The sequence below is a fragment of the Bombus fervidus genome, chromosome 1 (genome assembly GCF_041682495.2).
Source record: "Bombus fervidus isolate BK054 chromosome 1, iyBomFerv1, whole genome shotgun sequence".
Lineage (NCBI taxonomy): Eukaryota > Metazoa > Arthropoda > Insecta > Hymenoptera > Apidae > Bombus > Bombus fervidus.
This window is the reverse complement of record NC_091517.1, coordinates 8,696,046-8,723,009: the sequence shown is the minus strand read 5'-3', so window position 1 is coordinate 8,723,009 and position 26,964 is coordinate 8,696,046. Positions and strand designations below refer to the sequence as shown.

The following is a 26,964-nucleotide window of genomic DNA, read 5'->3' as shown; positions in this document are numbered from 1 at the left end:
TTGTAATGTTTCGATTGGTCACATTAATTACTATATACCCCAGATGCTAGATGAACAGATATGTCTCTAATAATTAACTATTAATTATTATTAGCATATCGCAAATCTTATTCTTGCAAATAGGAATTTCGAATATACAATCCATATAAATCTTCTTTTTAAATTAATTGAAATTTATATATCAATTCATATAACTTATTTTAATGAAGATACAGCTAAGTATATCTTTATAACAAGTCATCAAAGGCCATGGTGATAAGACAGTTGTTGACAGAAAAGTTAATATCTGTTAATGATTGATGTAAAAAATTCTATGGTGGAGTATGTAATGGAAGTCTCTATATAACAATTATATACACCATTATATTTTATATAAAATATTCTATTTCCCTTACAATAGATATATCTTGATGAATATGCTGAGAGGAACAGAAATAATGGAGGAAAAATAGAAATTGAAGATACTTGAATATTAAATAATAATATGTTTATTAAAGTAATATAAATAAAGTAGAATAATAATTTTTGTCAAGTGACAATGTGTATGAATAGAACATACATAGAGTACAATACGAAAACATTAAAATCCATATGTTACGGTAGGTTATATAGATGTACATTACCATCTACAAATATAAATAAATAATTTTATCATTTATAAAGTTTTACAATAACTAAATCTATAAATTACACAAAAAGTGACTTATGACAATAATTATCAGTTACTAGAAAATAGCTTAAAATATAAATTAATTTAAATTATTACATATACAAATACGTATACAAATATATATACAAATACATAAACAAATATATATACAAATACATATACAAATATATATACAAATACATATACAAATATATATACAAATATGTATACAAATATGTATACAAACATATACCTCACATAGAAATAAAATAAAATTAAAAACATTAAGTACAATTTATATTTTATTACATTGAAAAATTTATAATACACGTGTCATTAAACAATTTTTAGTTCTATTCCTATTTCCTCATATAACTCTGTTTTACTACTAGGATAGTTATCCAATATACAATCTAAAATATCAGTACATAGACGTTTCCGTTTTGAATATTCACGTGAATATTCATTTAGTGCTTCCTCTGCTTTTCTTTTGGTTTCAGTTAAATCTTCAGTACCACTTGCTTCCATTAGTCTATCCAATTTATTTGTCAATACTTCGATTCTTTCTTTAAGTTTGACTTTCTCTTTCTTTGCTTCTTCGATCGTAATGGAAGACTTTATAGATAACAATAAAGCCTCCTGTACTTTAATTTCTTCTTGAAGCTCTTGATACTTACTTTCAATTTCATTAACATGACTTTGTAATTCTCTGCTCTTCTTCATTAATTCATCCATATTGTGAGATGTATCCTGCACTGCACAATAAATCTTCTGTTTTCCATAAACCTGATGCAAAAATCTTTTGGTTAAATTAATGTACTTTTATATTAATAATGAATATCTTACTTTTTCAAATATCTTTCCTTCAGCCACCAATCTATCTATAGCTTTTTGAACAGCTGTTTTACCATATTCATTATGAAGATTTGAAACTAAATCATTAATACTATAAGGTCTGTTTTGTGTTTTCATATATTTATATACAGTGTCCGTCATTGTTATCAATTTAGTTTATTACTTTCCTTATGTATTACACTTAACAGGTTACTTTCACAGGTTATTTGATATTTACTTAAAAAGTTTCATTAAATAGGATACTAACTATAATATTTAATTTGAAATGAAAACATATTATGAATTGCATTCATTATGAAAATTAATTTTGTCGTACACTATTTTTACCTGTATTAAAAAAATTAACACACTTATAATATTAATTAACAGTTAGTACTTTAAATTCAAGCGTTATCAAAAATGTTTACTAGCGTTTAGATTAATATTTAATATTTTTGTTACTTAGAAAGCATAAAATTATTAACTATTTTTATTCTTATTTTTTGTGCTTCACTAATATTACTTTGAACATATCCACGCAGCAAGCGTTTTTACTAAATCTAGAAATCACGTGACTTCCTTCAGTGATGTAGTCAGTGATTGAAAGTGCGGGAAATTTAATTACTGCAATCCAATCCATATATATTAGTCAATATTACATAAAATATCGAGAACATGAATAGTATGATGTTTATAAAAATTAAAAAATAGTCCCAAAACTATTTATTCTTCTTATGAAAAAAACAATAAATTATACTATTTTGCAAGTTCTATATCGTACATTGCATGTGACAACAATAAGATAGCACTGACTGATTCAAATATTTACATTAAAATTCAACTCGCCAATTCGTTTAATGTTATAATAATTGATCGAATGACAAAAAAATTATTTATTATCTTCAATTATTTTTACATTTTTATAAAGATAACTAGCAAATTAAACCAGATGCTACTGTGATATAACACGCGAAATACGTTACGCAGTATACTGTATTTATTGTCTCAACCAATATAGCGTTTATTACTCTTGATAACTTTATAGAGTCATAAAACTGAAACATTATCATCTTTTTGCTATAGTATGTAATATATTTACGACACTTGACACACTTTAGTAAACAGAAAACTCAATGTACAAACTTTGAATCCAAACAGGAATATGAATAAATATCTTGAAGCAAAATCTGGAATGTATGAAAGAGTAACCTATTGGACTCTATTATGTTCGCTTATATATGCAGATAGCGTGGCGTGAACAGAAATTGCATGTTAAAGACGTAGCTGAACGAGTTATCTTCGGAAGATGGGAGTGAATAGTGTCACCGAAGAAACGTTCCACTCTGCATCTACTATGGGTGAATTTAATCATTGTACAGACGCATTGGATCGTTTGTCATTGCTCACATATGCTAAATCTCCATTACGCTACTGTAAACGTTAATGAACTCGAAAATTTTCGTGTAATTACACCCTTCCTACAATTAATCCTATTTGCTAATAAATTACATGTCTATATATTACACGTTTATTATATTACATTATATCATTCCATTATGTAATAAAGCAACCTGTTATATGTGTACACGTGTGCTATATACATTATGTTGTCTTAATAAATTTTAATAATGCAGCTTCGTAAAGATGTATATTAATTACTGTCTTTTTAAATTTGATAAACGCTACACAAATAACATTAAACTATTTAAAAGTATTCTAATGACTGGAGTAATTTAAAGAAATAAGTAATTTATTAATTTAAATCTTTAATTATAACTTGCGTTAAAAATTTATATGATATAATTATTTCTAATTTGAGAATTCTCTAAATTTAATTTCTTAACTCCAAGAAATTAAAAGGTCCATGGTTAACCTATTCAAATCGAAGAGATGCATCTTAGGTTTTGAGTGACCTCTGTGTTTACTGAGCGTGTAAAGATTGAAAGGATTCCTAGCGAGTCAGTTGCTTACGAGAGCTCATTGAGAGTACAATAAAACTAGTTTGACCAGTTTAGTGAAGGAAACAACCTGTGCGTAATTTGATAGAATTGTATAAATATTAGTATATAAATATACATGTATATGCACTATTAGTACTATGATTCCTAAACTCGGTATAAAATACTCCTTCCTGAAACATGTATGTAACATTAAAAAGAAACGTATTACATCATTGTTATCAAACTATCACGGTATTGTTATCAAATACAAACTGACAACCTCGGCATCCTCACTTGTTTCGTTTCTTCCTTCATGTGAAGTTTATAACAAAGAATTATGTAAAAAATTATCAATCATATTTAGGTACAAATATCTTTTTAATTTAATCTAATAATAGAGATCACTAAATGTATAAACATTTTGCTTTTTCCACTTCAATAACATATCGAAATTAGTAAGTAAATAATATCAGTTTTTATTAATATTTACAAATTTATTACATTATTTGATATTAATGAGGGTAATGCGGGTTATTTGATATATTTAATTACAAAAATCCTCTCTACGACTCAATGAACTTTTTAGTTTAGCGTTCCTGATTAAAATTATCATACAACATGTGTATTTGATTATATCACGGAATTAAATATTGAATTACACGTAATCTGAAAATTACCAAATACTATGTGTATTGTTTTATATCTGATTATTTCTCGTCTGATTTATCTTATCTAATTTGAAAGAATTTAATTTGCGTCTAAGTAACTATATCAAAAGTCATCCTGAACTACGAGTAGTTCGATACGTATAATTGCTTCTAATCAATCATTGGCGTATTCAAACAGAAAATTATCAATTGCTCTGTAACATATAAAGTCATCAACATACAAGAGCCCTTGTCAGTATCCGCGAAGTAACTATTGCTGAATCTTTTCCAGGCTGCTTAGCCAAGTACTACACGAAGAAGATGATTTACGTGAGTGTTGCGGTGAGCTCGTCAGTGTTACTGTTCCTAATTGGCCTAAGCGTGGGATTAAGCATTAACAGTTTCAAAGGAAGCGACGCTCTTACGTCAGCACCACTTATCGATGGGTAAGTGATCTGAAATATTATCATCTTAATAAAAAAACACAAAATATGAGGTAATGAAACATTTTAAAATCATAAGGGATTTTATAAAAAAAAATTGTGTATACACACTTTAATAAATGTTATCTATAATTTGGGTCTATAATTTATTGTAATAATTAGGGAACATCGCTAGCGAAAGACTACTATCGACATTAATATCGATAAATAATTTTTTGTTATTAATCAGTTACAGGCAATGATTGCTGGTATGATCGATTGTTATCATAGTGAATTAGTATGCAGATAAGTTGAAGTATTAATTAATAAATGATGATTATACGAGGCTTGAAATATAACAACGAATTATTGTAATTAATTGAAAATAAAGATTAATATTTACTAATCTTTACTGAGACAGATCTTCTTTTTTGTATTTTATTTTGTATAAATCTAATATGATTTGTAATTCTTTATTTCAGCCACAATGATTTGCCTCACAACTTGTACAAATTATTGAACAACAATTTAGACAACTTCAACTTCACACAAAACCTGACCGACGATGAATTATGGGGTAAAGACGTATGCAAGTCATGTTATACTGATCTTGCCCGGTTGAAAAAAGGAAAAATAGGTGCACAAGTGAGTGAAAATACTGCAAATACAAAAGACAGATTATCATTCGAATCTTTGTTCTATCATATATATCTTGAAATAAATTAATTGACTGATGAATTTTCGTTCGTCGTTAATTAACGTTTTGTCGCAATATTAGACTGGCATGTGATAATGCATGAATTTCGTTTTGTGCGTAGTTTCTACGAGCGTAAATTTTGTTGATCTCTTTATTCTCTTTCAAACTTATTTTTTCTCATTTATAATTAATATATGACGTTTGATATATGATATTTGAGAATTAATTGATAATATAACTGTAAATACTAATAGTCAACATTTCGTTGAGTTACATTACTTATCAGAAACTATAGAAATGTGACAGTCGATTCATGTCTACATGATTCACGCAATAATTTTCCATTCTATGATACATAGTTATAGTTATTCGCTATATGGCACATAAATAGTGCCTCCCATTTGATAGCTAAAATACAATTAGATATAAAATTCATAATAAGCTAAAATAAAAAAGAACTGCTAGACTATATGGTATAGTACGTATGGGAAATACTATTACATCATATTGTAGATTGCATTATCACCAGTTTGTATACTTCTCATTGTCTCCAGTATTAATATCAAAGCAATCGATATTTTATATTATGGTAGTAACGTAAATTATGAGGTTCCAAATTTTATTAATGTGTAATTCTAATCCTTAAATTTTTTTAATTTGTATAGTAATAATAATGAGAGTATAAATAAATTTTAGTTCTGGGCAGCGTATGTTGATTGCTCATCGCAATTCAAGGATGCAGTACTACTGACAATGAGACAAATCGATGTTATCAAAAGATTAGTCGCTAGATATCCAAACTACTTGCAGTTCGTAACGGAAGCTAAGCATATCGAAGAAGCGTGGAATGATGGAAAAATTGCTTCCTTGATCGGTGTCGAAGGTGGTCACTCTATTGATTCTAGTTTGGCTATTCTCCGGCTCTACTACGAACTCGGTGTGCGTTACATGACGCTGACTCATATGTGCAACACTCCATGGTATATTACATTTTTAATCGACCCAAAAAGTTTGAATATGTCATTGAACTTTAATATTGACTAGAAAATAGGATTTTATCTATAAAAAAAGATAAGTAGATCACTTCAAAAGAATTAATAAACGTGTTTTTTTTAACGAAGGGCTGACGCATCGGTGGTGGACGATACGTCTGTCCACAACCTTACAAAATTCGGTGAAGTACGTCAAATTTCTTTAATTTCTTCTTCTTATATTTATTTTAAAACTGCATGAATTTTATATTTCAATTATAGGCTATCGTTTACGAAATGAATCGATTGGGAATGTTGGTCGATTTAGCGCATGTGTCTCATAACGTTATGAGAAAAACACTTTCAATAACGAAAGCTCCTATTATGTTCTCCCATTCATCTGCCTTTAGCGTTTGCCGTAACTACCGTAACGTGCCTGACGATGTTCTCTACATGGTTGTAAGTAGATCTTCATTGTCATCCTAAATGCTTCATGAAATTGTGTAACAATAAAATATAATTTTGCGCGCATTTGCAGAAAGAAAACAATGGTATCGTAATGGTGAACTTCTATTCAAATTATGTAAATTGTAATTGTTCGAGGAATGCAACTATCCAAGACGTTGTAGGTATGACATTCGAAAAACTTCAATCTCATGTTTAATCTAATATTTAATTTCAGAAATATTATTTAATTTTGTTCACATGATAATTTCGATTACATTTCTATATAAAGTTTATCATAATTGCACATTGTATTAAACGCGTTTCCTATTCACTCGACTTGTTTCAATTAACAAAATTGAATTAATGTTTCAAGATAGGTATCTTGAATTCGCTTAAAAAATTACTGTCCTTATCGTAAATAATTATCTATTTTCCTTTTTGTAGATCATATTAATTACATTCGTAATCTTATTGGAGCTGATCATGTTGGTATTGGGGCGGACTACGATGGCGTAGGATCGTAAGTATAACGCCAATACTACAAATCGCAAAGTTTAATATTATAAATATAAGCAGGATTCACAGGAGTATGAATAACATATTTCAGAATGCCAGAAGGTTTGGAAGATGTTTCTAAATATCCAGACTTATTCGACCGCATCTACGAAAGTGATGTGAATCCAAAATGGACCAGAGAGGAACTTGAAAAATTAGCAGGCAGAAATTTGATCCGTGTACTACAAGCCGCGGAAAAAGTACGTTAAAGAATATAATCAGAACGAAGTCTGGCAATAATTAAAGAATCGTTAAAAATATAATTATTTTTATGTTTCTAAAGGTAAGAGACTCATTGGCAAAATCAGAACATCCACGACAAGATATCATAGATCAACAAGACATTTACGAAGCTGAAATAACGAGTAAACTTCAACCAGGCTTATGTAACACTGCAAAAGAGTAAATGCATTCATTTAAAAAATACTTCCCTTTGTTTAATCTTTATACTTCATTTATTTACATAAAATCTTATTTATATAGGTGGATTGATTTTGTAAACCATAATAAATCACGACAATAATATGGCATTTATTTAAAGCATAAAGACATGGCACAACATTTTACGAAGAAAAGATCTATTTCCATACAATAATAATACATAAGATCAATCTGTAAGCAATACAAATGTAAAATACCGAAAAGTTATTATGTTTAACTAATGGAAAACGTATTTGTCGTAATCCATTCATACATTTTTTAATAAAAGTATTTATCAATGGCTAAACCTCTTAATAAGAGCTTATAATACAATTATTTATGTAATTTTATTATACAGTAATACGATAAATAAATTTTATATTAAAATACATGTTTCCAATGTCTAAGAAATGATGAACAAGAATGCATTGATATAAATATAATTCTGTATGCACATACATTAGTCACATTAACTGATGTACATAAATAATGTAGTACGTTATGCTTCCAACAAAATACTTTTATTTTCCATACATTTAAAATTGAAGAATGTAATATATTGCGACATTTACAACAAAATAAATACATTATATAAGTATTGTAATTAAATAAATAATTTTATAAGTAAATTTAAGTTCGACATAATATCTAGCTATATCGTTATTGACTGGTCTTTATTACTCTATTCTCCACTCCGTCATTTCTGCGATTTTTGCATTCTCTTTGTGTAATCAATAAATTTTTTCCTAGAAAAAAACATTCAAGAATATTTAAAATTCCTTTTTACATTTATTACTGTAACTTAGTCCACACATTTATACGAACCATTGGCTTTTTCTAGCACACGGATGTACTTTAGGCGGTGCAAAACCATTGAATGGAGTACTGAGACATATGCTATAGGATCCAATATCCGTCCAGGCTAGCCAATCACCTTGGTGAAATTCTGGCAACATTACATTTTTCAAGATACAATCCATAGAGTCTAAGGTCGGACCCCAAACGTATGAAAGGAATTTCGCATCACTCGCTGGCTAAAATATATTACATAAAATACGGAAGTCAATAGGGCATGGGCTTAGAGTTCATGCCTATACCCAATTTTATCCAACTGGTTATTCTTAACATTAGAAGCTGCTAATGTTAACGGTTATTTAGACTAAATATAGCTAAATATGCCATTAATAAGTTCACAGCGTAAAAAAACAATTTGTCGATTTCAACACAATTTGAAATAAATTGTCTGTTTACATATGATCGTAAGAATTTGTTCAGATTATAATATCTATAAATTCTTGACACGAATCAACCGAATCATTCGAACGAGGACTTAAGGGAGAAGATATTTGCATGCCAATTCTGTATTCCTTATTATATTGAATATTAATAATTCTACCTTATACACCGGTATCGGCAGTCTCTCTTGTAAGTTCAACATTTCCTCCATAAAACCGTTGTACACTCCACAATTCATATAATACATTCTAACCATTCCATTCGCCTGACGAACAACCTTTTTTGTGTGCACGAGTGACACCAAAGTATACGCCGATGTTGCATAATATTGTCCCGGCTCGCTGATGATCGAGATACTCGGGTCAATGTCCTCGATCTCGTTGTTAATACATCTTGCAACCTGAGTGTTTCCAAAATGATAATGCAAATTTAACAATTCAGCAATTCAGCAAAATAAACAAATACGAATTAAAGTGTGGTATGAGTCTCAATCGAGTCACACATGCATAACACTGATTATCTCTATGAATTAAAATGCATAGAAGAATGACAATTACTAACATTTCTTTTTAAACCGTTTCTTGGGATTTAGAAATAATAATAAATTTATGAAAATTGAATATTAATTGTGAACCTGCATAGACAACATTGAATGATGTGAAAGTGATAACTTTATGAGAACTGGAGTTGTTCAGTTTAACTTTTATGCGGTTCAACTCGGAATCTAGCAAAAGCCCACCTCGTCGATAGAGTATCCTTTGTTACCAGGAAATCCACCGCCGATATCGATCAATTGAACGTCTTTACATCCAATTTCTTTAGCAATCGAGATTAGTTTCTTGCACGTTCTGATTCCTCTAATGTAAGCGTCTGATTCAAAGCATAGACTGCCGACATGGAAACTAAAGCCCCATAATTTTAAATCAAGGCTTTTTATCAAATGTATTAATCGAACTGCTTCTTCGTCCGGATCGCAACCGAATTTTGTTCCAAGTGATACCAGAACATTTTTGGCGTCACATCGAATACGAATGATTACTCTATTGATTATGAAAAAAAATAATAAAGATTATTTCAATAACGTTATTCTAAAATAGTGTATATTTCATTAAAATGAATCTGATTATCGCTGCTGCACTTACTTCGCTTCCGGAAAAATGTCCTTTATCTTAAGGATTTCCATCTCGCTGTCGACGGTCATTTTTTCTACATTCATCATTTTGGCAAATTTAATATGGGTGGTCCACTTAGCCGGGTTCGCAAAGATTATCCTGTTTGGAGATACTCCTAGTTTCATTGCCATCCGTATTTCTTGCTAGAGAAAATGATAGTAAAATGTAACGTATTTTGCATATAGACGTAACTATAATAATATTGTATCATTTAAGAAAAATTGATTGAAGATATACTTGGGAAGCACAATCGAAATTGACATTCATAACTGCCAAAATCTTTAGGAGAAACGGATCTGCGTTGCACTTGATGGCTAAAATACCAAAACACGAATGAGTAAGAATGAATGATAAGTTACATATTCTTGTATACAATAATTTCTAGATTTAATGACAGGAAACATTAATTAACAATAAAAATGTGTTATATCCTTTGTGATATAATTTGCAGACAATATTATATTTGAATTTTACGAATTAATAATATAAAATATTACGTCTGTGTTGTTTCTGAATTTTATGCCTGAGTGATACAAATAATATCGGAGGAATAGTAAGATAATAACATTAATATAACGTACTCTAGAAAAGAGACAAATCTTTTTGAATACTTCTGAATTATCAGATGTACTATAATAACAGGAATAGAACAAAACATTTCAGGCTAATAGATTAGAGATCGAGGACTCTTATGTTACCATAATATGGGACAATTCTTGGCATCTTCGCGATCCAATTTTGATGTTTCTGCATCACGTCGGCAACATCAAGAACACAGAACGGTTCTTCCGTTGATTCATGCTCTATTTTAATAAAACTTTTGATTATGTCTGTATTTTCGTCCGTATCTTCAAATACTTCCACTTCGTCATAGATCGAATGTGGCATCTTAATAAATTCGAATTTTTCCTGGATGTTGTTTATTCTGGAAGAACGGAAATTTCCTTTACATTAAGCTGCCACATAAGGATAAGATTATATTATATATACATATTTATTATATTTGCCTACATTTATTATGTAAATATATTATATTTACATAAGGATAAGATTATCTCCTTCCGGATATATATTTAATTTGGTTCACAATTCGTTCAATAATAGGATTCCTTTGATTTTAACGTCTTGAATATGATATGTATGATGATACAAAACTAAAAAAGTGCAATTATTGGTAGTAATAATTTTGAAGAAGAATTACTACAAATAAGAACTGTGAAATAAAAGATATCACAAATAAAAATTAATATCTGAAATATTGCGATCAGCTTAACTGATCAATTAAGTACAGTGAAAAAATTCACTTTGTAAAAACACTATGAGGGAACATCATTGTTAGCTACTAATTTATATAGATATATACAATGAAAATGATGTTATTTGATAGCTGACGTAATAAATTATATATTTTTGCACGTTATTTAGTTTTGATTACTGTTTCTGTTTGGCAATGTATACGTATCTTCTTCCTATCAACTTTAAATTTATAACAATATAGCTGTTACCTTATTAGTCTTTAACTTTTTATTAATACTGTACCCACTTTATATATTTTATATTTATATTTATATTTATATTTATATTTATATTTTATATTTGATTTCTGATCGTCTTTTGTATAATTTGTTTTATGTATGTGTTTAACGTTGCTTCAATAGCGTATAATTGTAACAAATATTTTCTCTACAATTCGAATTATATATTTCATTTTTTTCAGCAGCATTGAACCACCCAATACTGAATCCTTAAACAAAGTGTGATTGTTTTATACTGTTTGTCCATACTACGGTACCTAATATAAGTAGGAAATTATTATATAACTACATACTGATAAAACGTACACAGGATGTGTCACCTAAAAGTTGAAGAGAATATACTTTCGATACTGTTAATTATTCCGCAGAACATTTCAGATAAAAGTTAAATAACTACAGGAAAAACGTATTCTCATGTATGGCCTTCTCTTTAAGTGTGGGTATCATATTCTGTAAGCGTCGTAAAAAATTAACCTACTTATGTCGAAAACCTATTAACTTAGTAGATACTTTGACTTCCATTTTGTGAAACTTATCGTATGAAAGACAAGAAAAACGCAAGGCACTACTTCTATATTTGTTTTCCTCGTCTTTCACGCGATAAATTTTACAAAATAAAAGCCAAAATATCGACTAAACTAATAGCCGCTGGACATAAGTGGGGTAGTAATTTGTTTAATCTCCAACTGCATGGATTAATGTCTTAAAAATACATGATTCTACCGAAAGAGGCAATGTTGAATTAAAATTCACCCACATACGTGTAGACTAACGACATATAACCGTGAAGACAATCAATTCTTCTCTCAAACATTTATCGATATAATTAACATAGTTGAAAGTCTTTCAGGTTGAATTCTTATGTAACTCAACCTGTATATTTTCATACAAAACTAAGCTGGTAAGGTATACATCCATACATTTTTATATACACGAATAAAATCGTTGTCTCTTAAGAGTTAATTATATGTACATACGTAAATTTTTGTAACTTTTTCATATTATACAAGACTGAGAAATATTTTATTTACACACTTAGAATTCTGGAATCTAATATATTGTTATATTTACAATCAAATAAGTTCACCACAATTTTTGCAATTCTATACATAATTCCCTGCATAATTTTATAAATAAAGTCAAGTTCGCAGTAATATCTAACAATGTCCATGTCAACTGGTTTTTATTAGTTTATTCCTCGCTCCGTTATTCCTGCGATTTTTGCATTCTCTTTGTGTAATCAATAAATTTTTTCCTAGAAACAAACGTTCAAGATTATTTCAAATTCTTTTTTACATTTATTATAATAACTTACGCCACACGTTTATACGAACCATTGGCTTTTTCTAGCACACGGATGTACTTTGGGCGGTGCAAAACCATTGAATGGAGAACTGAGACATATGCTATAGGATCCAATATCCGTCCAGGCTAACCAATCACCTTGGTGAAATTCTGGCAACATTACATTTTTTAAGATACAATCCATAGAATCACAGGTCGGACCCCAAACGTATGAAAGGAATTTCGCATCGCTCGCTGGCTAAAATATATTACATAAAATATGGAAGTCGATAGGAAATGGGGCTTAGAGTTCATGCCTATGCCCAATTTTATCCAACTGGTTATCTTTAACATTAGAATTTGCTAATGTTAGCGGTTATTTAAACTAAATATAGCTAAATATGCTTTTAATAAGTTTACAGTAAATAAACAAAACAATTTGTCGATTTCAACACAACTTGAAATAAATTGTCTGTTTACATATGACCGTAAGAATTTTTTCAGATTATAATATATATAAATTCTTGACACGAATCAACCGAATCATTTGAATAAGGACTTAAGGGAGAAGATATTTGGATCCAAATTCTGTATTCCTTATTATATGGAATATTAATATTTCTACCTTATACACCGGTATCGGCAGTCTCTCTTTTAAGTTCAACATTTCCTCTATAAAACCGTTGTACACTCCACAATTCATATAATACATTCTAACCATTCCATTCGGCTGACGAACAACCTTTTTTGTGTGCACGAGTGACACCAAAGTATACGCCGATGTTGCATAATATTGTCCCGGCTCGCTGATGATCGAGATACTCGGGTCAATGTCCTCGATCTCGTTGTTAATACATCTTGCAACCTGAGTGTTTCCAAAATGATAATGCAAATTTAACAATTCAGCAATTCAGCAAAACAAACAAATACGAATTAAAGTGTGGTATGAGTCTCAATCGAGTCACACATGCATAACGCTGATTATCTCTATGAATTAAAATGCATAGAAGAATGACAATTACTAACATTTCTTTTTAAACCGTTTCTTGGGATTTAGAAATAATAATAAATTTATGAAAATTGAATATTAATTGTGAACCTACATAGATAACATTGAATGATATGAAATTGATAACTTTACGAGAACTGGAGTTGTTCAGTTTGACTTTTTCAACTCGAAATATAGCAAAAGCTCACCTCGTCGATAGAGTATTCTCTGTTACCAGGAAATCCACCGCCGATATCGATCAATTGAACGTCTTTACATCCAATTTCTTTAGCAATCGAAATTAGTTTCTTGCACGTCCTGATTCCTCTAACGTAAGCGTCTGATTCAGAACATAGATAGCCGACATGGAAACTAAAGCCCCATAATTTTAAACCAAGGCTTTTTGTCAAATTTATCAATCGAACTGCTTCTTCGTCCGGATCGCAACCGAATTTTGTTCCAAGTGATACCAGAACATTTTTGGCGTCACATCGAATACGAATGATTACTCTATTGATTATGAAAAACAAAATAATAAAGATTATTTCAATGACATCATTTTAAAATAGTGTATATTTCATTAAAGTGAATCTGATTATCGCTGCTGCACTTACTTCGCTTTCGGAAAAATGTCCTTTATCTTAAGGATTTCCATCTCGCTGTCGACGGTCATTTTGTCTACATTCATCATTTTGGCAAATTTAATATGGGTAGTCCACTTAGCCGGGTTCGCAAAGATTATCCTGTTTGGAGACACTCCTAGTTTCATTACCATCCGTATTTCTTGCTAAAGAAAATGATGGCAGAACGTAACGTATTTTGCATGTAGACATAACTATAATAATATTGTATCATTTAAGAAAAATTGATTCTAGATATACTTGAGATGCACAATCGAAATTGGCATTCATAACTGCCAAAGTCTTTAGGAGAAACGGATCGGCGTTGCACTTGACGGCTAAAATATTAAAACACGAATGATTAAGAATGAATGATAAGTTTCATATTCTTGTATACAATAATTTCTAGATTTTGATTTCACTTTTAATTTCATTGTCTCAAGCGAGAAGAATCTATCTGTCTTCAATGACAGGAAATATTAATTAACAATAAAAATGTGTTATATCCTTTGTGATATAATTTTCAGACATTATTATATTTGAATTTTACGAATTATTAATATAAAATATTACGTCTGTGTTGTTTCTGAATTTTATGCTTGAGTGATACAAATAATATCGGAGGAATAGTACGATAATAACATTAATATAACGTACTCTAGAAAAGAGACATATCTTTTTGAATACTTCTGAATTATCAGATGTACTATGATAACAGGAATAGAACAAAACATTTCAAGCTAATAGATTAGAGATCGAGCACTCTTATGTTACCATAATATGGGACAATTCTTGGCATCTTCGCGATCCAATTTTGATGTTTCTGCATCACGTCGGCAACATCAAGAATACAGAACGGTTCTTCCGTTGATTCATGCTCTGTTTTAATGAAACTTCTGATTACGTCTGTGTTTTCATCCGTATCTTCGAATACTTTTACTTCGTCAAATATCGAGTGAGACATCTTAATATATTTCGATTTTCTCTGGACTGCTACTCGATTTTCTACTGTGCGCTCTAAGAAAACGGAAATTATCTTTGGATACGACTAAATAAGCCGAGACATAAGGAGAAGATTATCTCCTTCCAAATATATGTTTCATTCAGCTCAGAATTTGTTCAATGATAAGATTTCTTTGTTTTTAAGAACTTGAATGCAATTTGTATGATGATACAGGACTTGATGAAATTATTCTTTCTAAAAGTGGAAATTCTGGACAAAAGATACTGTGAATAAAAACTGTGAAATAAAAAATGCCGCAAGTAAAAATCAATATGTATAGCTTGACTAATCAATTAAATAAATTGAGAAAAATCGTTCGAACAAGAAATTGTAAGTTATTAAGTAAGAATGTAAGACACCTGCTTAAATCGAATTAAATTTGACCACACTATGAGGGAACATCATTATTATTACTAATATATATACGACGAACGTAATATCATTTGATAACCGAACGTAATAAATTATGTATACTTACAAGTTGTTTACTTTCAACTATTCGTTTTGCTTGTCGATTTACACGAGTCTTCTTCCTGCCAACTTTAAATGTTCGATAATAAAATTGTTACCTTGTTATTTTTATCTCATTTTTATCGTTTCTCATTAATATTGTGCCCACTTCATATTTGGTATGAACAATGCTTTCAACGTTTTTGTATAATTATTACAGCTCTTTCACTAATAAAATAAGTATTATATCTTTGTCAGAAGCATGGAATCGCGCAATACTGATTCGTTAAACAAGATGTGATAGTCCCATACGTTGTTGCCCTATATAAATAGCAGATTATTATGTACATACTGATAAGACGTATATATTTTCATAAAAAAGAAACTCCGAAAAAAGACGTATGTATATATATTTTTTATTTGCACGATTAAAATCATTATCTCTTAAGATTATATTATGCATACATTAAAGACTTTTACATATTAATACTAAGAAATATTTTACTTACGAAAAATAAAAAATGGATATCCAACAAAAAGAAATAAACATTATTGCTTACATTGACACGGTAATTATAATACAAAAACAACGATATCCTAATGAAAAGATTGTAAAAGAAATAATTGCTTATCGAAACTGGAACATGTATTTCATATCTTTTTTCTTTCTATTTCTTTTCCCATTCATTGACTAACTAATTATTCGTTAAATTCAAAATACCTAAATATTTATGAAAAAATACTATTGTTGATCGGATGATCAAACTGGAGATGATGTAAGCAAATGTAGACGAATTAACTGATAAAAAGAAGAAGAAAAAGATGATGATATTATGTTTTCAAGGATGCGAGTGTAATGGTTATAAAACATTTTTCAATGAGACACTTTTTATTATGTTTCGTGTTTCAATTACAAAAAATCAAACCTCTACTAAATGAAAATGGTTATATATATGTTATATATATATATATCCTACTATTGTATAATCTTAAAAAATTGATTGTGGTATAAACATATATTTATATAAAAATTATCATCTTTTATGTTTTGTAATTCATTATATTATTATTTCTTTAAAATAAAATTATAAGATAGGACCATACAATAGAAGATATATGTCATTAATAATATGCAAACTTCTTGACGCGTAATAAAAAAGAAAAGTCCTTTCACCCTATTTTAAAACATATGAACCCATTAAAAGTATAAAGTAATTGTAAATTGATTTACTAAACATAATTCAAACGTTACTGTAAATCGTGATAAAATATGCGACAGAATAGATCTTTCTTTCGCAGAAGAAGAAGACGAAGAAAAGATTTTACATGTGCCGCTAGTTCTCTGTAATAGTAACAACCATCAGATGGCGCAGTAATGTGAACACTACTTGAACACACGGGAGTTTCCAAGCTCTGGTGTGATAGGCAGCAAAATGGCAGCGAGCGACTCTACTACGGACGACAGTCTTTATCCGATTGCTGTTTTGATCGACGAACTAAAAAACGAAGATGTACAGGTAATTCTAAAAATACCCGAAATCTATATTTTATAATTACAAAGTAATAGACTTGTTGTACCGCCTGCAGTCACTGGAAAAAACAGAGTGTCAAGGCGGCTACAGTGGTAGCGTACAATTCGATAGAGTATTCCTTTAGTCCCCTGTCATCCTAAATATTCTCTTTCCAATATCAATACATTCAATATTATGATCTATTTGTATAACAACGCTCACGTTAAAAACTTTGAAAATTCAAAACTTCAATTTGGAGAGATATATTTTGTTACATGAAAAAGGGAGGCATTGGTGATGATAATGAGTGAATCATAGAGGGTTGACCTGCACATTTATGGAATTTTTCTTGTTACAGTTACGGCTGAACTCAATAAAGAAATTATCTACGATTGCCCTTGCATTAGGCATTGAACGAACACGCAGCGAATTAATACCATTTCTAACTGAGTCTATGTATGATGAGGATGAAGTCCTACTAGCTTTGGCAGAACAACTTGGACAATTTACTCCTCTTGTAGGAGGTCCAGAATATGTACATTGTTTATTGGTATATATCGTTATTTATTTTTCATTCAACAGCTGAACTAACAATAATATTTAGACAAAAGATGCCTGTGTACACTATATAAGTTAGTAATTAATCCAGTAAATGGATATTAAATCAATCAACTTTTTTTCATTATGATAAAATCATTTTTCATAATTATAATTCATATAAAGCATGTGCTATATTATAACAAATCATGTTTGCATAATTATGCATATGCATATAGTGTTTCAAATAATAGATAATTACTTTGGAACATTACTGTTAGCATATTATTATTTTTATCATTATATACTTGAAACAAAAGAAATTGATTACAATAGAGATAACATTTAACTTGAGACATTTAAGATTATACTTCAGATATTTAAGATAATACTTAACAAAAAATTCATTATTAGTAAACTTTGTAATAAATATTTATTTTAATACAGAAACCTTTGGAAAGTTTGGCAACAGTTGAAGAAACTGTAGTTCGAGATAAAGCAGTGGAGTCTTTAAGAACTATTGCTGCTCAACATAGCTCAACAGATTTGGAGGAGCAATTTGTTCCTTTGATACATCGTTTGGCAACAGGAGATTGGTTTACATCAAGAACATCAGCATGTGGTTTATTTAGTGTCTGCTACCAACGTGTTAGTCCATCAGTTAAAGGTAGAACATAAAGATAATTTAGATTTTAGCAAGTATAAAAAGATTTGTTCTCTGTTTTCTTATATAAATATAAATTGTCTTCCTCTTCTTTTTGTTTTTTAGCATGTTTACGAAACCACTTCCGTAACTTATGTCAAGATGATACTCCAATGGCACGACGATCTGCTGCTTCACATTTAGGTGAATTTGCAAAAGTTATGGAAATTGAATATGTAAAGGCAGATTTAATTCCGATGTTTGTTATTTTGGCTCAAGATGAACAAGTAAGATAATACATAACAGATAATTATTCTATTAATTTTAAAATATTCATATCATTAATATTTACATCATATTTTATAGGATTCAGTACGTCTTTTGGCAATTGAAGCTTGTGTTAGCATTGCAGCGTTATTACCACAAGAAGATGTAGAGCAATTAGTTATGCCTACACTTAGACAATGTGCAAGTGATCAGTCGTGGCGTGTACGTTATATGGTCGCAGATAAATTCACAGATGTAAGCTATTTTTACATATTTTTCTTATTTGTAGTAAATATTTAAATAATATTAATTTTGATTAATTTTAATCAACTTCAATTTTTATTTACAGCTTCAAAAAGCTGTAGGTCCAGAAATTACAAAAACAGATCTTGTACCAGCATTTCAAGTACTATTAAAAGATATCGAAGCTGAAGTTCGAGCTGCAGCAGCTGACAAAGTGCGCGACTTTTGCCAGAATCTCGATAAATCCAATCAAGAATCTATCATTATGACACAAATATTACCAATAGTTAAAGAACTTGTATCAGATCCAAACCAACATGTAAAATCAGCTTTAGCAAGTGTTATAATGGGTCTTAGTCCAATACTTGGAAAATACAAGTAAATAAATATATATTTATTTAATTATATAAATAGGTTTGAAATAATATAATAGTAATACTAAATTTCTTAAATTTGCAGTACAATCGAACATTTGTTACCATTATTTTTATCACAACTCAGAGATGAATGTTCAGAAGTTCGCTTAAATATTATCAGCAATTTAGAATGTGTTAACGAAGTTATTGGCATACAACAACTTTCACAATCTCTTCTACCAGCTATTGTAGAATTAGCCGAAGATTCGAAATGGCGTGTAAGATATGCCATCATAGAGTAAGAATTTTTCAAATATATTATGACGTTAATATGGAAATTATTGAAATTAAACTTTTTTTATATAATGTAAAATGTAATGTACATATATTTATATATTATATATATATTTATTTATTTTTTATTTTTTTATATGTCCTAGATACATGCCATTACTAGCTGGACAACTTGGGGTAGAATTCTTTGATGAAAAACTAAATTCCTTATGTATGACTTGGTTAGTAGATCACGTTTATGCCATCAGAGAGGCAGCTACGTTAAACTTGAAAAAACTGGTAGAAAAATTCGGCCCTGAATGGGCACAGAATACTGTAATACCTAAGGTTTTAGCAATGTCAAGGGATCAAAACTATCTTCACAGAATGACATGTTTATTCTGCATCAATGTAAGTAAATTATTTCATTTTTTATATAGTAATTTGTAATTTTTCTATCATTCGTTTTCCCTAGGTATTGGCAGAAGTATGTGGTCAAGAAATAACAACGAGGGTGATGCTTCCGACTGTCTTAGGAATGGCCACTGATAATGTTGCTAATGTACGATTTAATGTTGCTAAAACTCTTCAAAAAATTGGACCTTATCTTGAACCGTGTGCTGTACAAGCTCAAGTAAAACCTGTACTTGATAAGCTCAATACAGACAGTGACGTGGATGTCAAATATTTTGCTTCGGAAGCAATTGCAGGCATCGCAGGTAAAACTTTTATTATTTTATTTCATAAAATACTACTTTTCAGAAAAAAATTTGTGATTTTTATTTATTACTTTTAAATTACATTTTGTATAGAATACATACTATGTTTCAGCGTAGGTTGAACAAAAAAAAACTGCATTTAAAATTTATCCATCAATATACAGAACCTCAGTCTCAAGAAGTAACCTGGAGCAAACATTTACACTTACACATGGCAACAGGTAATATTATTGCACAGTCAGAGCAGATCTAATGTCGGAAAAGAATATAAATATAAAATTAGTAGTTCATATTAAACGATATTTTAAATTCTGTTGTATCTGTATATTTATAATTATATTACTTATTATTAAATATTGAATTTAATTGGTAAAATGTATTCCTTATACGTACCTAAATAATGATCTAAAAAATAATATAGTAATAAAAGGTACTCAGAATCATTCCTAAAATCAGACACTTCATTATAATCTGCTCTTCCACATTCATTGATCAAAAATTACTTTATCTTTTAATAATCAGTATTTTAATTTGGTACATAACATTGTTAAGTATTGTAAACATAACAATAAAATTAACAATGAATAATGTAATTTTATTTTGGCCTTTTTATTTAATAATCAACTTGGACATCATACAGTCTGTATCTTCGCGCTTATTATTATTTTTCTCTACCTGAATATACTTATAGTGCTGATATTAATATTTACTTATAGTTTTTTACATTTCTATAGTACTTTTTAATTGTATCAAATAATGTATTAGAAAACAACATGCTTAAGTTTCATCCGCAGGGCAATGGAAATGATAACATATATAAAAAATTTCGAATTTTAGAATTTTGAAAAATAAATTAGTTAAATTAAATTTAAACATATTTATAATATAAGGTAATTTATAATGTAGTTGTTTAAGCAATATATACTTTCAATATAAATTTCTTACATTAGCCGATTTATAATAAAAAAATATATATGATAATATTATTTTTTGATCACAATAGTTTAACACTTTACATTAAGCAGATACTTTTATCAGTATTACTTAACAAGGGATTACTAATTATTAACACTTACAAATATATCTTTTAACAGTTATTAGTAAAACTACCCCGCGCGTAATAGCATGTTAGCTTTATAATAAGTTATTAAAACTAGAATATTTTTGTACTACTACAAAAAATGCAGCGAAGAATGATTGTTAGTATTACAATATTACATAACATATTTCTTTCCAGGAAATGGAAATATATATCACTTGTTAATTATGATACTATATATACATTCTATAAAACTAAGAGACATATGAAATACGAGTATTTTCAAACATAAAATTCATACATCGCGGAAACAATTCGTATTTTATTTACTTGGAACTGTCACGCCTCAATGAATTATTTATAAAATATTTATCATTATTCATAATATTTCTGATTTTATAAAACCATACATGTAGTACGTATGCAAACTGCGAGTACACGTCATAAACAAATTTTTATAATTAGAATAATCTATCGCATATATTATTGCATATATTTTTTCTTACAACATTCCACAATAAACATTGAGCCAATTATGTGCATTCAATGCTGCAGTAAAAGGAAAACATTTTGTTTTTCCACTCTTACACCAAAAAGCATATTAGTTTCAAAAACAATATAAAATTATATATGTGCTCGTTATTTTTATACTGGTAACATTCCATTCTACAAAATTATATTTATTTCAACTATTACCATTTTGTATATCTCAATTTATAATCTAAATTTAAAGTTACATATTTGCAAACTCAAAACTAAACTATTTTGCTTAAATAATATACAATATATAATTTTTAGACAAAAGAATGCTCTTTTCAAAATTATTTTTTCATTTCCATTCTAAAAATATTGTTTTCAATAATGAAAGTATATATTTGTTGCCAAAACCGAAAGTAATAGACAAGATTTAAATTTATGGTAACTTATTAACAGACTAGTTGTAAACTATAAAAATATTTGAGAATCTAATTGTTAAAAGAGTAGTAGATTATTGCGTGATTTCCACAATTCGTTAAATAACTACCAACATTAACCCTTAGATAAAGAATGGTAGAAAAATGTTCAATGTATGATATATGCAATTTTGCATACTTTTTACATGCATGTAATTGCAAAAATTTTGTTTCTAACTTTGTTTGCTAAATTTTCTTACAAATAAAGACAAAATATACCTTACATCATTAATGATCAAATATCGATTATATCGTGGCTGTTTCAGATTTTGCCAAGTCTACACAAACTGTATGACTAATAGTTGAAACATGTGCATTTCCATTACTATCAGAACTAATAATATTTAAAGATGAAATTTTGGCACGTTGATATGCCACAACTGTGTTTAAGCTTAAAAACCTAAAAATAAATTTTCTCATAAATATAATATATAACTATACATGTACAGTGAACATAAATATCAATAATTATTAATAATTTACCTTATACAAACATACATAATCAACAATGCAGTACCAGCTGCAAGCATTCTGATAATTGGACCTTCTACTAATTGAATGAGAGTCCAAGCAGCAGCTGATGATCCACACATGGTTGTGACAATGGCCATAGTTTGCAAACAATGACGAGAAGTTATACCATTTTGCCAGTCCAATTTACTTGCATGTTCAACATTGTAATTTGTGCCACATACTTTGCAAGTAAGACTGTCAGCATTTATAGAACTCTGAAATGCATAGTGCACATATAATAACATGATAAGTACGAATATATCTGTACAAAATGAAAATAATATTTTATATTTTACCTCGACCAACCATCGGCGCAAACAATTGTGATGAACTGCACTCACATCACCTCTACATTGACAAGGTTGTATTAATGGACCAGCATCTTGCCTTTCACTATCGTAACAGATCCAACAATCTTTGCTGTTAATTGATGTTCCATCCGAAAAAAGTGCAGTATCTTGTTCTGCATTTTTATCTTGTAATTCTATTTCTTTCATGTATTTCGAATGATCTAATCGTTTCAAAAGACGCTTTGGATTTAAAATCCACAGCTGTTCAGGACTAAAATGAAATGAAAAAATAATTATATTTAAATAATAATCACAATAACAAGAAATTAAAATAGCATGCCTATGAAATTTTATATCAACATACTTTTATATTATTATATTATTTATTAATAAATAATACACAATACAAACCTAAAACAATTCCATAGCACACATGGAAACCATAATATTACGCCTACTTCAATAATACGGAAAACAATATCATGACAATTCCTACTATATAAAGGAACTCTGTAATAAAAAATATGTAATGAATAATTATTAAGTATAAAAGAATATAATTATATTCAATTAAGACATTATTTTCATATTTACTTTGCTTTCCAGAATTCGCTAAGTGTTTCACTGCACAAAAATCCAACAATAATAAATAACATAAAAGCTTGCGATAATAATCCTACACGTGACTGATGCAATTGAGAAATATTTATTTGTTCTTGCACTTGAGATAATTGTGATGTACTTGGAACAGAATCAAATAATTTTGCAGTAACTTGTTCTTCAGCATTAACTTTTAAATCAGAGACTGTACGTTTATTCAAAATTGTACTATTTTGATAATCATTCAAGAAACCACCTCGAATCTAAGACAAAGTCATTTTAATAGAATGCTTATTTATTCATTATTTATAATGAAAATTTCAAACAACTTACTTTAAAGTACACTTCCACTCCATAAATTAAGAAAAATACCACAACAATAAACAAGAGCACTGCATAGCAACCATTAAAAACATGGGTGTAAAAGCTCTGAAAAAGATCATTTTGAGTATAATGAATTAAAATTACTGATAGTGTAGTAACAGATTACCTAGGAACTAAAAAATAATTAACCACTTACGCTACCAATAAACTTACGGTCGCGCGTGCCGTGCGCTACAATATAACACACGGTGAGGCGTTACTTTGTTGCCTCACCGCGTCTGTGAGTGCAATCTTTTAAGCAGCATCTCAGCGCGTTGGTAGGGTCTTACATAAAGAATTTTATACGGATATGAATAAATATTCACGGCAACAATAGCATTTTATTTATTAATAATCTACTACTATATGGTAGATTATTACAAACGAACGATCCGATTGTTAACCGACGTGCAGTGCACGTCATTTTTACTTCTGCGACAAATGCCTATCGACGTGGTATACACGTCACTGGCGATTTTGGAACAAAAGCATCTTAACGTGCGTGGCACGTCTTTCTAGCGCAGGTGGTTAAAATTCCACTACTATATATATTTTTATTTAATTCACCTGATCTTCTTGGGAATATATTTGAGTAACAATAAATTCTGCTAAAAGCAGAGAGTATGTTAATACATTAAACACAGCAAAACCTATGAATGATTTTGAAAGAAACTGTGGTTTGTCCCATGACATATTTCTTAAATGAAACACTTCAGCCCAGAAACAAACAATTAAAGAGGATCCACTTAAAACAAGTGGATAATATGCAGATAATAAACTTCTGGACCATCCTTCTTTAAATGCAGTCTATCAAAAGATAAGTTTAATATTTTATCAGTATTTAAAGAAAATTTAAGATCTTTAATAATATATTTTATATAATATTTACCGGCGATGTAAAATATGCTCCTCTTATCAATGATGCGAGAAACACAATAAAATATAAAACTTTTTGTGTTGTGACTCTACAAGCTCTAAGAAAAGATGGTGCTTTCATTTTCTGCCATTCTGCGATGATACACATAATAAGCTGTATTAGACATACAAATGCCAGCATAAAGAATATAGTTGCGAATGCAATGTAGTAACTTAAATTTGGAACATGACATTCTAGTCCATCAAACTGAATCTGTGAAAGAAACATAAAAACTATATTCAAAAGTACAAGAAACAGACTAAATATTATCTAATTATAATGAATTTAATTAATTACAATTAAAATATTACCTCACATAAACAAGTACCATTATGACATTCTCCATGTCCAGAACAATTCTCATTGCCACAAGTATCGTTCCAAGCCATCATCCCAAACTTTACTAATAAAGTTAATGGATTTTGAGTACTCAGAGCAATCATTTGTTCCATGATCGCAGTATGTAAGACTGACTGTTTTTACACAGTCGTCACAAGAATCTGTTAAACATAAGAAGCAATTATATAGATATCGCTAAAATATTAAAAAAACAATAAACAAGAAAATGTCAGATTACAAAATCTATAGATATTAGTAACATGATGAAATAGCACAAAGAAAAAAAATTTTTTGATGCTTTTTTATTGATGAATAGTACAGATGTAAACAAAAAATATTATGAAAGGGATAGTATATCATAAATTAAATTACACAAATTGTCATATTACGTACCACAAAATTAGTCTATAAATAATATTCACAAACAGTTTTATAAATCTAACTATAAAGTAACAAAAAAACATTATGAGCTAGAAAAAATTGAAACATCACTTTGATATAATCCAAACTTACGAATAAATCAAACAATTCACCCTTGACACTTGTGCTTTTTATTCATATAGATGTAATGAGACAGTCCAAGTGTAGTCGTAACTATATACCTACGCAACAACTTAACTCTTCGTCAACTATCACTATTACTGCTTACTGCATTTTTAATAAATATTGACATTAGATAAAACACGAGAGTTACTGTCACTAATCTTTTCTTAGCATTTCAAAGTTCAAAGGTAATTAAACCATTAAAGAAGACACATCACCAACGAATGTACTTAATTATTATAATGTTCTTTGTTAGTACTGTAAATTAAGTGATCTCGTTTTTCTTTCACACACATCCACCTTTAATAATAATAATACAAGCATAAACCAGATATGAGGTAGATTTGATATCCACTATTTATTTTTGTGTCGCATGTTTTGGAGGCCTATAAACTATGAACTTCTTTACCATTTTAGTCTTATCTGTAATTATACCAAAGATCTTGTATTTTGTATAAACAAGGTATAAAATATCCTTGTTCAACATACATACTACTGTTGACTGAGGAGAAGTATTACATATCAGACTTATCTTACATATGTGAATCAATGAATAAATTTTGTACATTTTTAAAACACTTCAATTTTGCAGATATTTCACAATGTAATTTGATTATGTAAACATTTTGGAAAAACATACGATTAGCGAACCAGACTATATATATTTTCCAAATAAAATTATTTTCATTATGCACTTGAGTTTTAATTTCAGTTGCTGTTAATGCTCTGATCTTATTTTGTGATAAATTTGAGAAGTTAAGAATCACGAAATCATTAAATCATATAACAGAAATGCATTGAGTATTAGCTCTATGCTATATTTTGTCTATGGACTAGATGTTTTCATAGAAACATGTATATTATTTTCTTTAATTTTATAAAAAATATACTTATGCAAATTCATTCTGTCTTTATTTTTATTTCGTCACAAACGTTTTAAAATATTTACTTTCTAAACATTCTTAACAGACTATATACTTCCAAAAATT

The 26,964-nt window shown here is 29.0% G+C and overlaps 6 protein-coding genes across 18 annotated transcripts; 2 read left to right on the top strand and 4 right to left on the bottom strand.

The window, feature by feature from the left end:
- Window positions 1–933: 933 nt before the first annotated feature.
- On the bottom strand, window positions 934–2,270 carry LOC139990011 (homologous-pairing protein 2 homolog). 3 transcript variants are annotated; one of them, XM_072009057.1, is made up of 3 exons: window positions 1,832–2,270; window positions 1,496–1,720; window positions 934–1,435 (listed from the first exon to the last, which is right to left on the bottom strand). In XM_072009057.1, the coding sequence occupies exons 2-3, from the start codon at window positions 1,643–1,645 to the stop codon at window positions 986–988; spliced, it is 600 nt and encodes a 199-aa protein (XP_071865158.1). In that variant the 5' UTR covers window positions 1,646–1,720; window positions 1,832–2,270; the 3' UTR covers window positions 934–985. The 3 variants fall into 3 exon arrangements, with proteins under 3 accessions (XP_071865158.1, XP_071864988.1, XP_071865068.1); XM_072008887.1 differs by having other exon boundaries at window positions 1,496–1,716; window positions 1,831–2,269; XM_072008967.1 differs by lacking the exon at window positions 1,832–2,270 and having other exon boundaries at window positions 1,496–1,804.
- Window positions 2,271–2,688: 418 nt separating this feature from the next.
- LOC139989626 (dipeptidase 1) lies at window positions 2,689–7,810 on the top strand. 3 transcript variants are annotated; one of them, XM_072008128.1, is made up of 11 exons: window positions 2,689–2,841; window positions 4,363–4,516; window positions 4,975–5,137; window positions 5,886–6,169; window positions 6,311–6,368; window positions 6,443–6,619; window positions 6,699–6,789; window positions 7,052–7,127; window positions 7,215–7,362; window positions 7,446–7,564; window positions 7,646–7,810. In XM_072008128.1, exons 1-11 carry the CDS (start codon window positions 2,790–2,792, stop codon window positions 7,683–7,685), a joined length of 1,362 nt encoding a protein of 453 aa, XP_071864229.1. In that variant the 5' UTR covers window positions 2,689–2,789; the 3' UTR covers window positions 7,686–7,810. The 3 variants fall into 3 exon arrangements, with proteins under 3 accessions (XP_071864229.1, XP_071864311.1, XP_071864387.1); XM_072008210.1 differs by lacking the exon at window positions 2,689–2,841 and adding an exon at window positions 3,407–3,513; XM_072008286.1 differs by lacking the exon at window positions 2,689–2,841 and adding an exon at window positions 3,471–3,623.
- A 307-nt stretch (window positions 7,811–8,117) lies between these two features.
- LOC139989777 (ornithine decarboxylase 2-like) lies at window positions 8,118–11,725 on the bottom strand. 3 transcript variants are annotated; one of them, XM_072008422.1, is made up of 9 exons: window positions 11,496–11,725; window positions 11,002–11,144; window positions 10,689–10,915; window positions 10,228–10,304; window positions 9,961–10,133; window positions 9,558–9,858; window positions 8,979–9,218; window positions 8,408–8,616; window positions 8,118–8,328 (listed from the first exon to the last, which is right to left on the bottom strand). In XM_072008422.1, exons 3-9 carry the CDS (start codon window positions 10,876–10,878, stop codon window positions 8,280–8,282), a joined length of 1,239 nt encoding a protein of 412 aa, XP_071864523.1. In that variant the 5' UTR covers window positions 10,879–10,915; window positions 11,002–11,144; window positions 11,496–11,725; the 3' UTR covers window positions 8,118–8,279. The 3 variants fall into 3 exon arrangements, with proteins under 3 accessions (XP_071864523.1, XP_071864681.1, XP_071864603.1); XM_072008580.1 differs by having other exon boundaries at window positions 11,030–11,144; XM_072008502.1 differs by lacking the exon at window positions 11,002–11,144.
- An 808-nt stretch (window positions 11,726–12,533) lies between these two features.
- Window positions 12,534–16,179, bottom strand: LOC139989939 (ornithine decarboxylase 2-like). Of its 2 annotated transcripts, none has more exons than XR_011800460.1 (8): window positions 15,899–16,179; window positions 15,192–15,434; window positions 14,679–14,755; window positions 14,412–14,584; window positions 14,007–14,307; window positions 13,435–13,674; window positions 12,860–12,980; window positions 12,534–12,780 (listed from the first exon to the last, which is right to left on the bottom strand). XR_011800460.1 is itself a non-coding variant. In XM_072008711.1 (8 exons), the coding sequence occupies exons 2-8, from the start codon at window positions 15,379–15,381 to the stop codon at window positions 12,732–12,734; spliced, it is 1,239 nt and encodes a 412-aa protein (XP_071864812.1). In that variant the 5' UTR covers window positions 15,382–15,434; window positions 15,899–16,179; the 3' UTR covers window positions 12,537–12,731. The 2 variants fall into 2 exon arrangements, 1 of the variants encoding a protein (XP_071864812.1); XM_072008711.1 differs by having other exon boundaries at window positions 12,537–12,780; window positions 12,860–13,068.
- Window positions 16,180–17,226: 1,047 nt separating this feature from the next.
- Pp2a-29b (Protein phosphatase PP2A regulatory subunit A) lies at window positions 17,227–21,012 on the top strand. 2 transcript variants are annotated; one of them, XM_072007269.1, is made up of 10 exons: window positions 17,227–17,387; window positions 17,740–17,931; window positions 18,366–18,585; window positions 18,688–18,848; window positions 18,928–19,083; window positions 19,178–19,449; window positions 19,531–19,725; window positions 19,868–20,111; window positions 20,176–20,419; window positions 20,537–21,012. In XM_072007269.1, exons 1-10 carry the CDS (start codon window positions 17,304–17,306, stop codon window positions 20,539–20,541), a joined length of 1,773 nt encoding a protein of 590 aa, XP_071863370.1. In that variant the 5' UTR covers window positions 17,227–17,303; the 3' UTR covers window positions 20,542–21,012. The 2 variants fall into 2 exon arrangements, with proteins under 2 accessions (XP_071863370.1, XP_071863464.1); XM_072007363.1 differs by having other exon boundaries at window positions 20,532–21,012.
- Window positions 21,010–26,747, bottom strand: LOC139989259 (uncharacterized). Of its 5 annotated transcripts, XM_072007579.1 has the most exons (11): window positions 25,946–26,746; window positions 25,826–25,874; window positions 25,405–25,593; window positions 25,067–25,306; window positions 24,745–24,984; window positions 24,148–24,243; window positions 23,809–24,077; window positions 23,626–23,724; window positions 23,221–23,485; window positions 22,895–23,139; window positions 21,010–22,811 (listed from the first exon to the last, which is right to left on the bottom strand). In XM_072007579.1, exons 3-11 carry the CDS (start codon window positions 25,543–25,545, stop codon window positions 22,658–22,660), a joined length of 1,749 nt encoding a protein of 582 aa, XP_071863680.1. In that variant the 5' UTR covers window positions 25,546–25,593; window positions 25,826–25,874; window positions 25,946–26,746; the 3' UTR covers window positions 21,010–22,657. The 5 variants fall into 5 exon arrangements, with proteins under 5 accessions (XP_071863680.1, XP_071863851.1, XP_071863760.1 ...); XM_072007750.1 differs by lacking the exon at window positions 25,826–25,874 and having other exon boundaries at window positions 26,035–26,747; XM_072007659.1 differs by lacking the exon at window positions 25,826–25,874 and having other exon boundaries at window positions 26,039–26,746.
- Window positions 26,748–26,964: the final 217 nt, after the last annotated feature.

Excerpts from the sequence above, each read along its gene's own strand:
- LOC139989777 (XM_072008422.1), bottom strand. The coding sequence starts at position 10,878 with ATGCCACATTCGATCTATGACGAAGTGGAAGTATTTGAAGATACGGAC. Across the intron at positions 10,305-10,688 it reads AAGAATTGTCCCATATTATG|CCATCAAGTGCAACGCAGAT; the intron begins GTAACATAAGAG and ends TTGGTATTTTAG. Across the intron at positions 8,617-8,978 it reads TGCCGATACCGGTGTATAAG|CCAGCGAGTGATGCGAAATT; the intron begins GTAGAATTATTA and ends AATATATTTTAG.
- LOC139989626 (XM_072008128.1), top strand. The coding sequence starts at position 2,790 with ATGGGAGTGAATAGTGTCACCGAAGAAACGTTCCACTCTGCATCTACT. Across the intron at positions 7,128-7,214 it reads GACTACGATGGCGTAGGATC|AATGCCAGAAGGTTTGGAAG; the intron begins GTAAGTATAACG and ends AACATATTTCAG. Across the intron at positions 7,363-7,445 it reads TACTACAAGCCGCGGAAAAA|GTAAGAGACTCATTGGCAAA; the intron begins GTACGTTAAAGA and ends ATGTTTCTAAAG.
- LOC139989259 (XM_072007750.1), bottom strand. The coding sequence starts at position 25,545 with ATGGAACAAATGATTGCTCTGAGTACTCAAAATCCATTAACTTTATTA. Across the intron at positions 25,307-25,404 it reads ATGGTACTTGTTTATGTGAG|ATTCAGTTTGATGGACTAGA; the intron begins GTAATATTTTAA and ends TTTCTTTCACAG. Across the intron at positions 23,725-23,808 it reads AGCGAATTCTGGAAAGCAAA|AGTTCCTTTATATAGTAGGA; the intron begins GTAAATATGAAA and ends TTTTTATTACAG.
- Pp2a-29b (XM_072007269.1), top strand. The coding sequence starts at position 17,304 with ATGGCAGCGAGCGACTCTACTACGGACGACAGTCTTTATCCGATTGCT. Across the intron at positions 17,388-17,739 it reads TAAAAAACGAAGATGTACAG|TTACGGCTGAACTCAATAAA; the intron begins GTAATTCTAAAA and ends TTCTTGTTACAG. Across the intron at positions 19,726-19,867 it reads GTAAGATATGCCATCATAGA|ATACATGCCATTACTAGCTG; the intron begins GTAAGAATTTTT and ends TATATGTCCTAG.
- LOC139989939 (XM_072008711.1), bottom strand. The coding sequence starts at position 15,381 with ATGTCTCACTCGATATTTGACGAAGTAAAAGTATTCGAAGATACGGAT. Across the intron at positions 14,756-15,191 it reads AAGAATTGTCCCATATTATG|CCGTCAAGTGCAACGCCGAT; the intron begins GTAACATAAGAG and ends TTAATATTTTAG. Across the intron at positions 13,675-14,006 it reads GAGAATACTCTATCGACGAG|GTTGCAAGATGTATTAACAA; the intron begins GTGAGCTTTTGC and ends GGAAACACTCAG.
- LOC139990011 (XM_072009057.1), bottom strand. The coding sequence starts at position 1,645 with ATGACGGACACTGTATATAAATATATGAAAACACAAAACAGACCTTAT. Across the intron at positions 1,436-1,495 it reads AAGGAAAGATATTTGAAAAA|GTTTATGGAAAACAGAAGAT; the intron begins GTAAGATATTCA and ends TTTTTGCATCAG.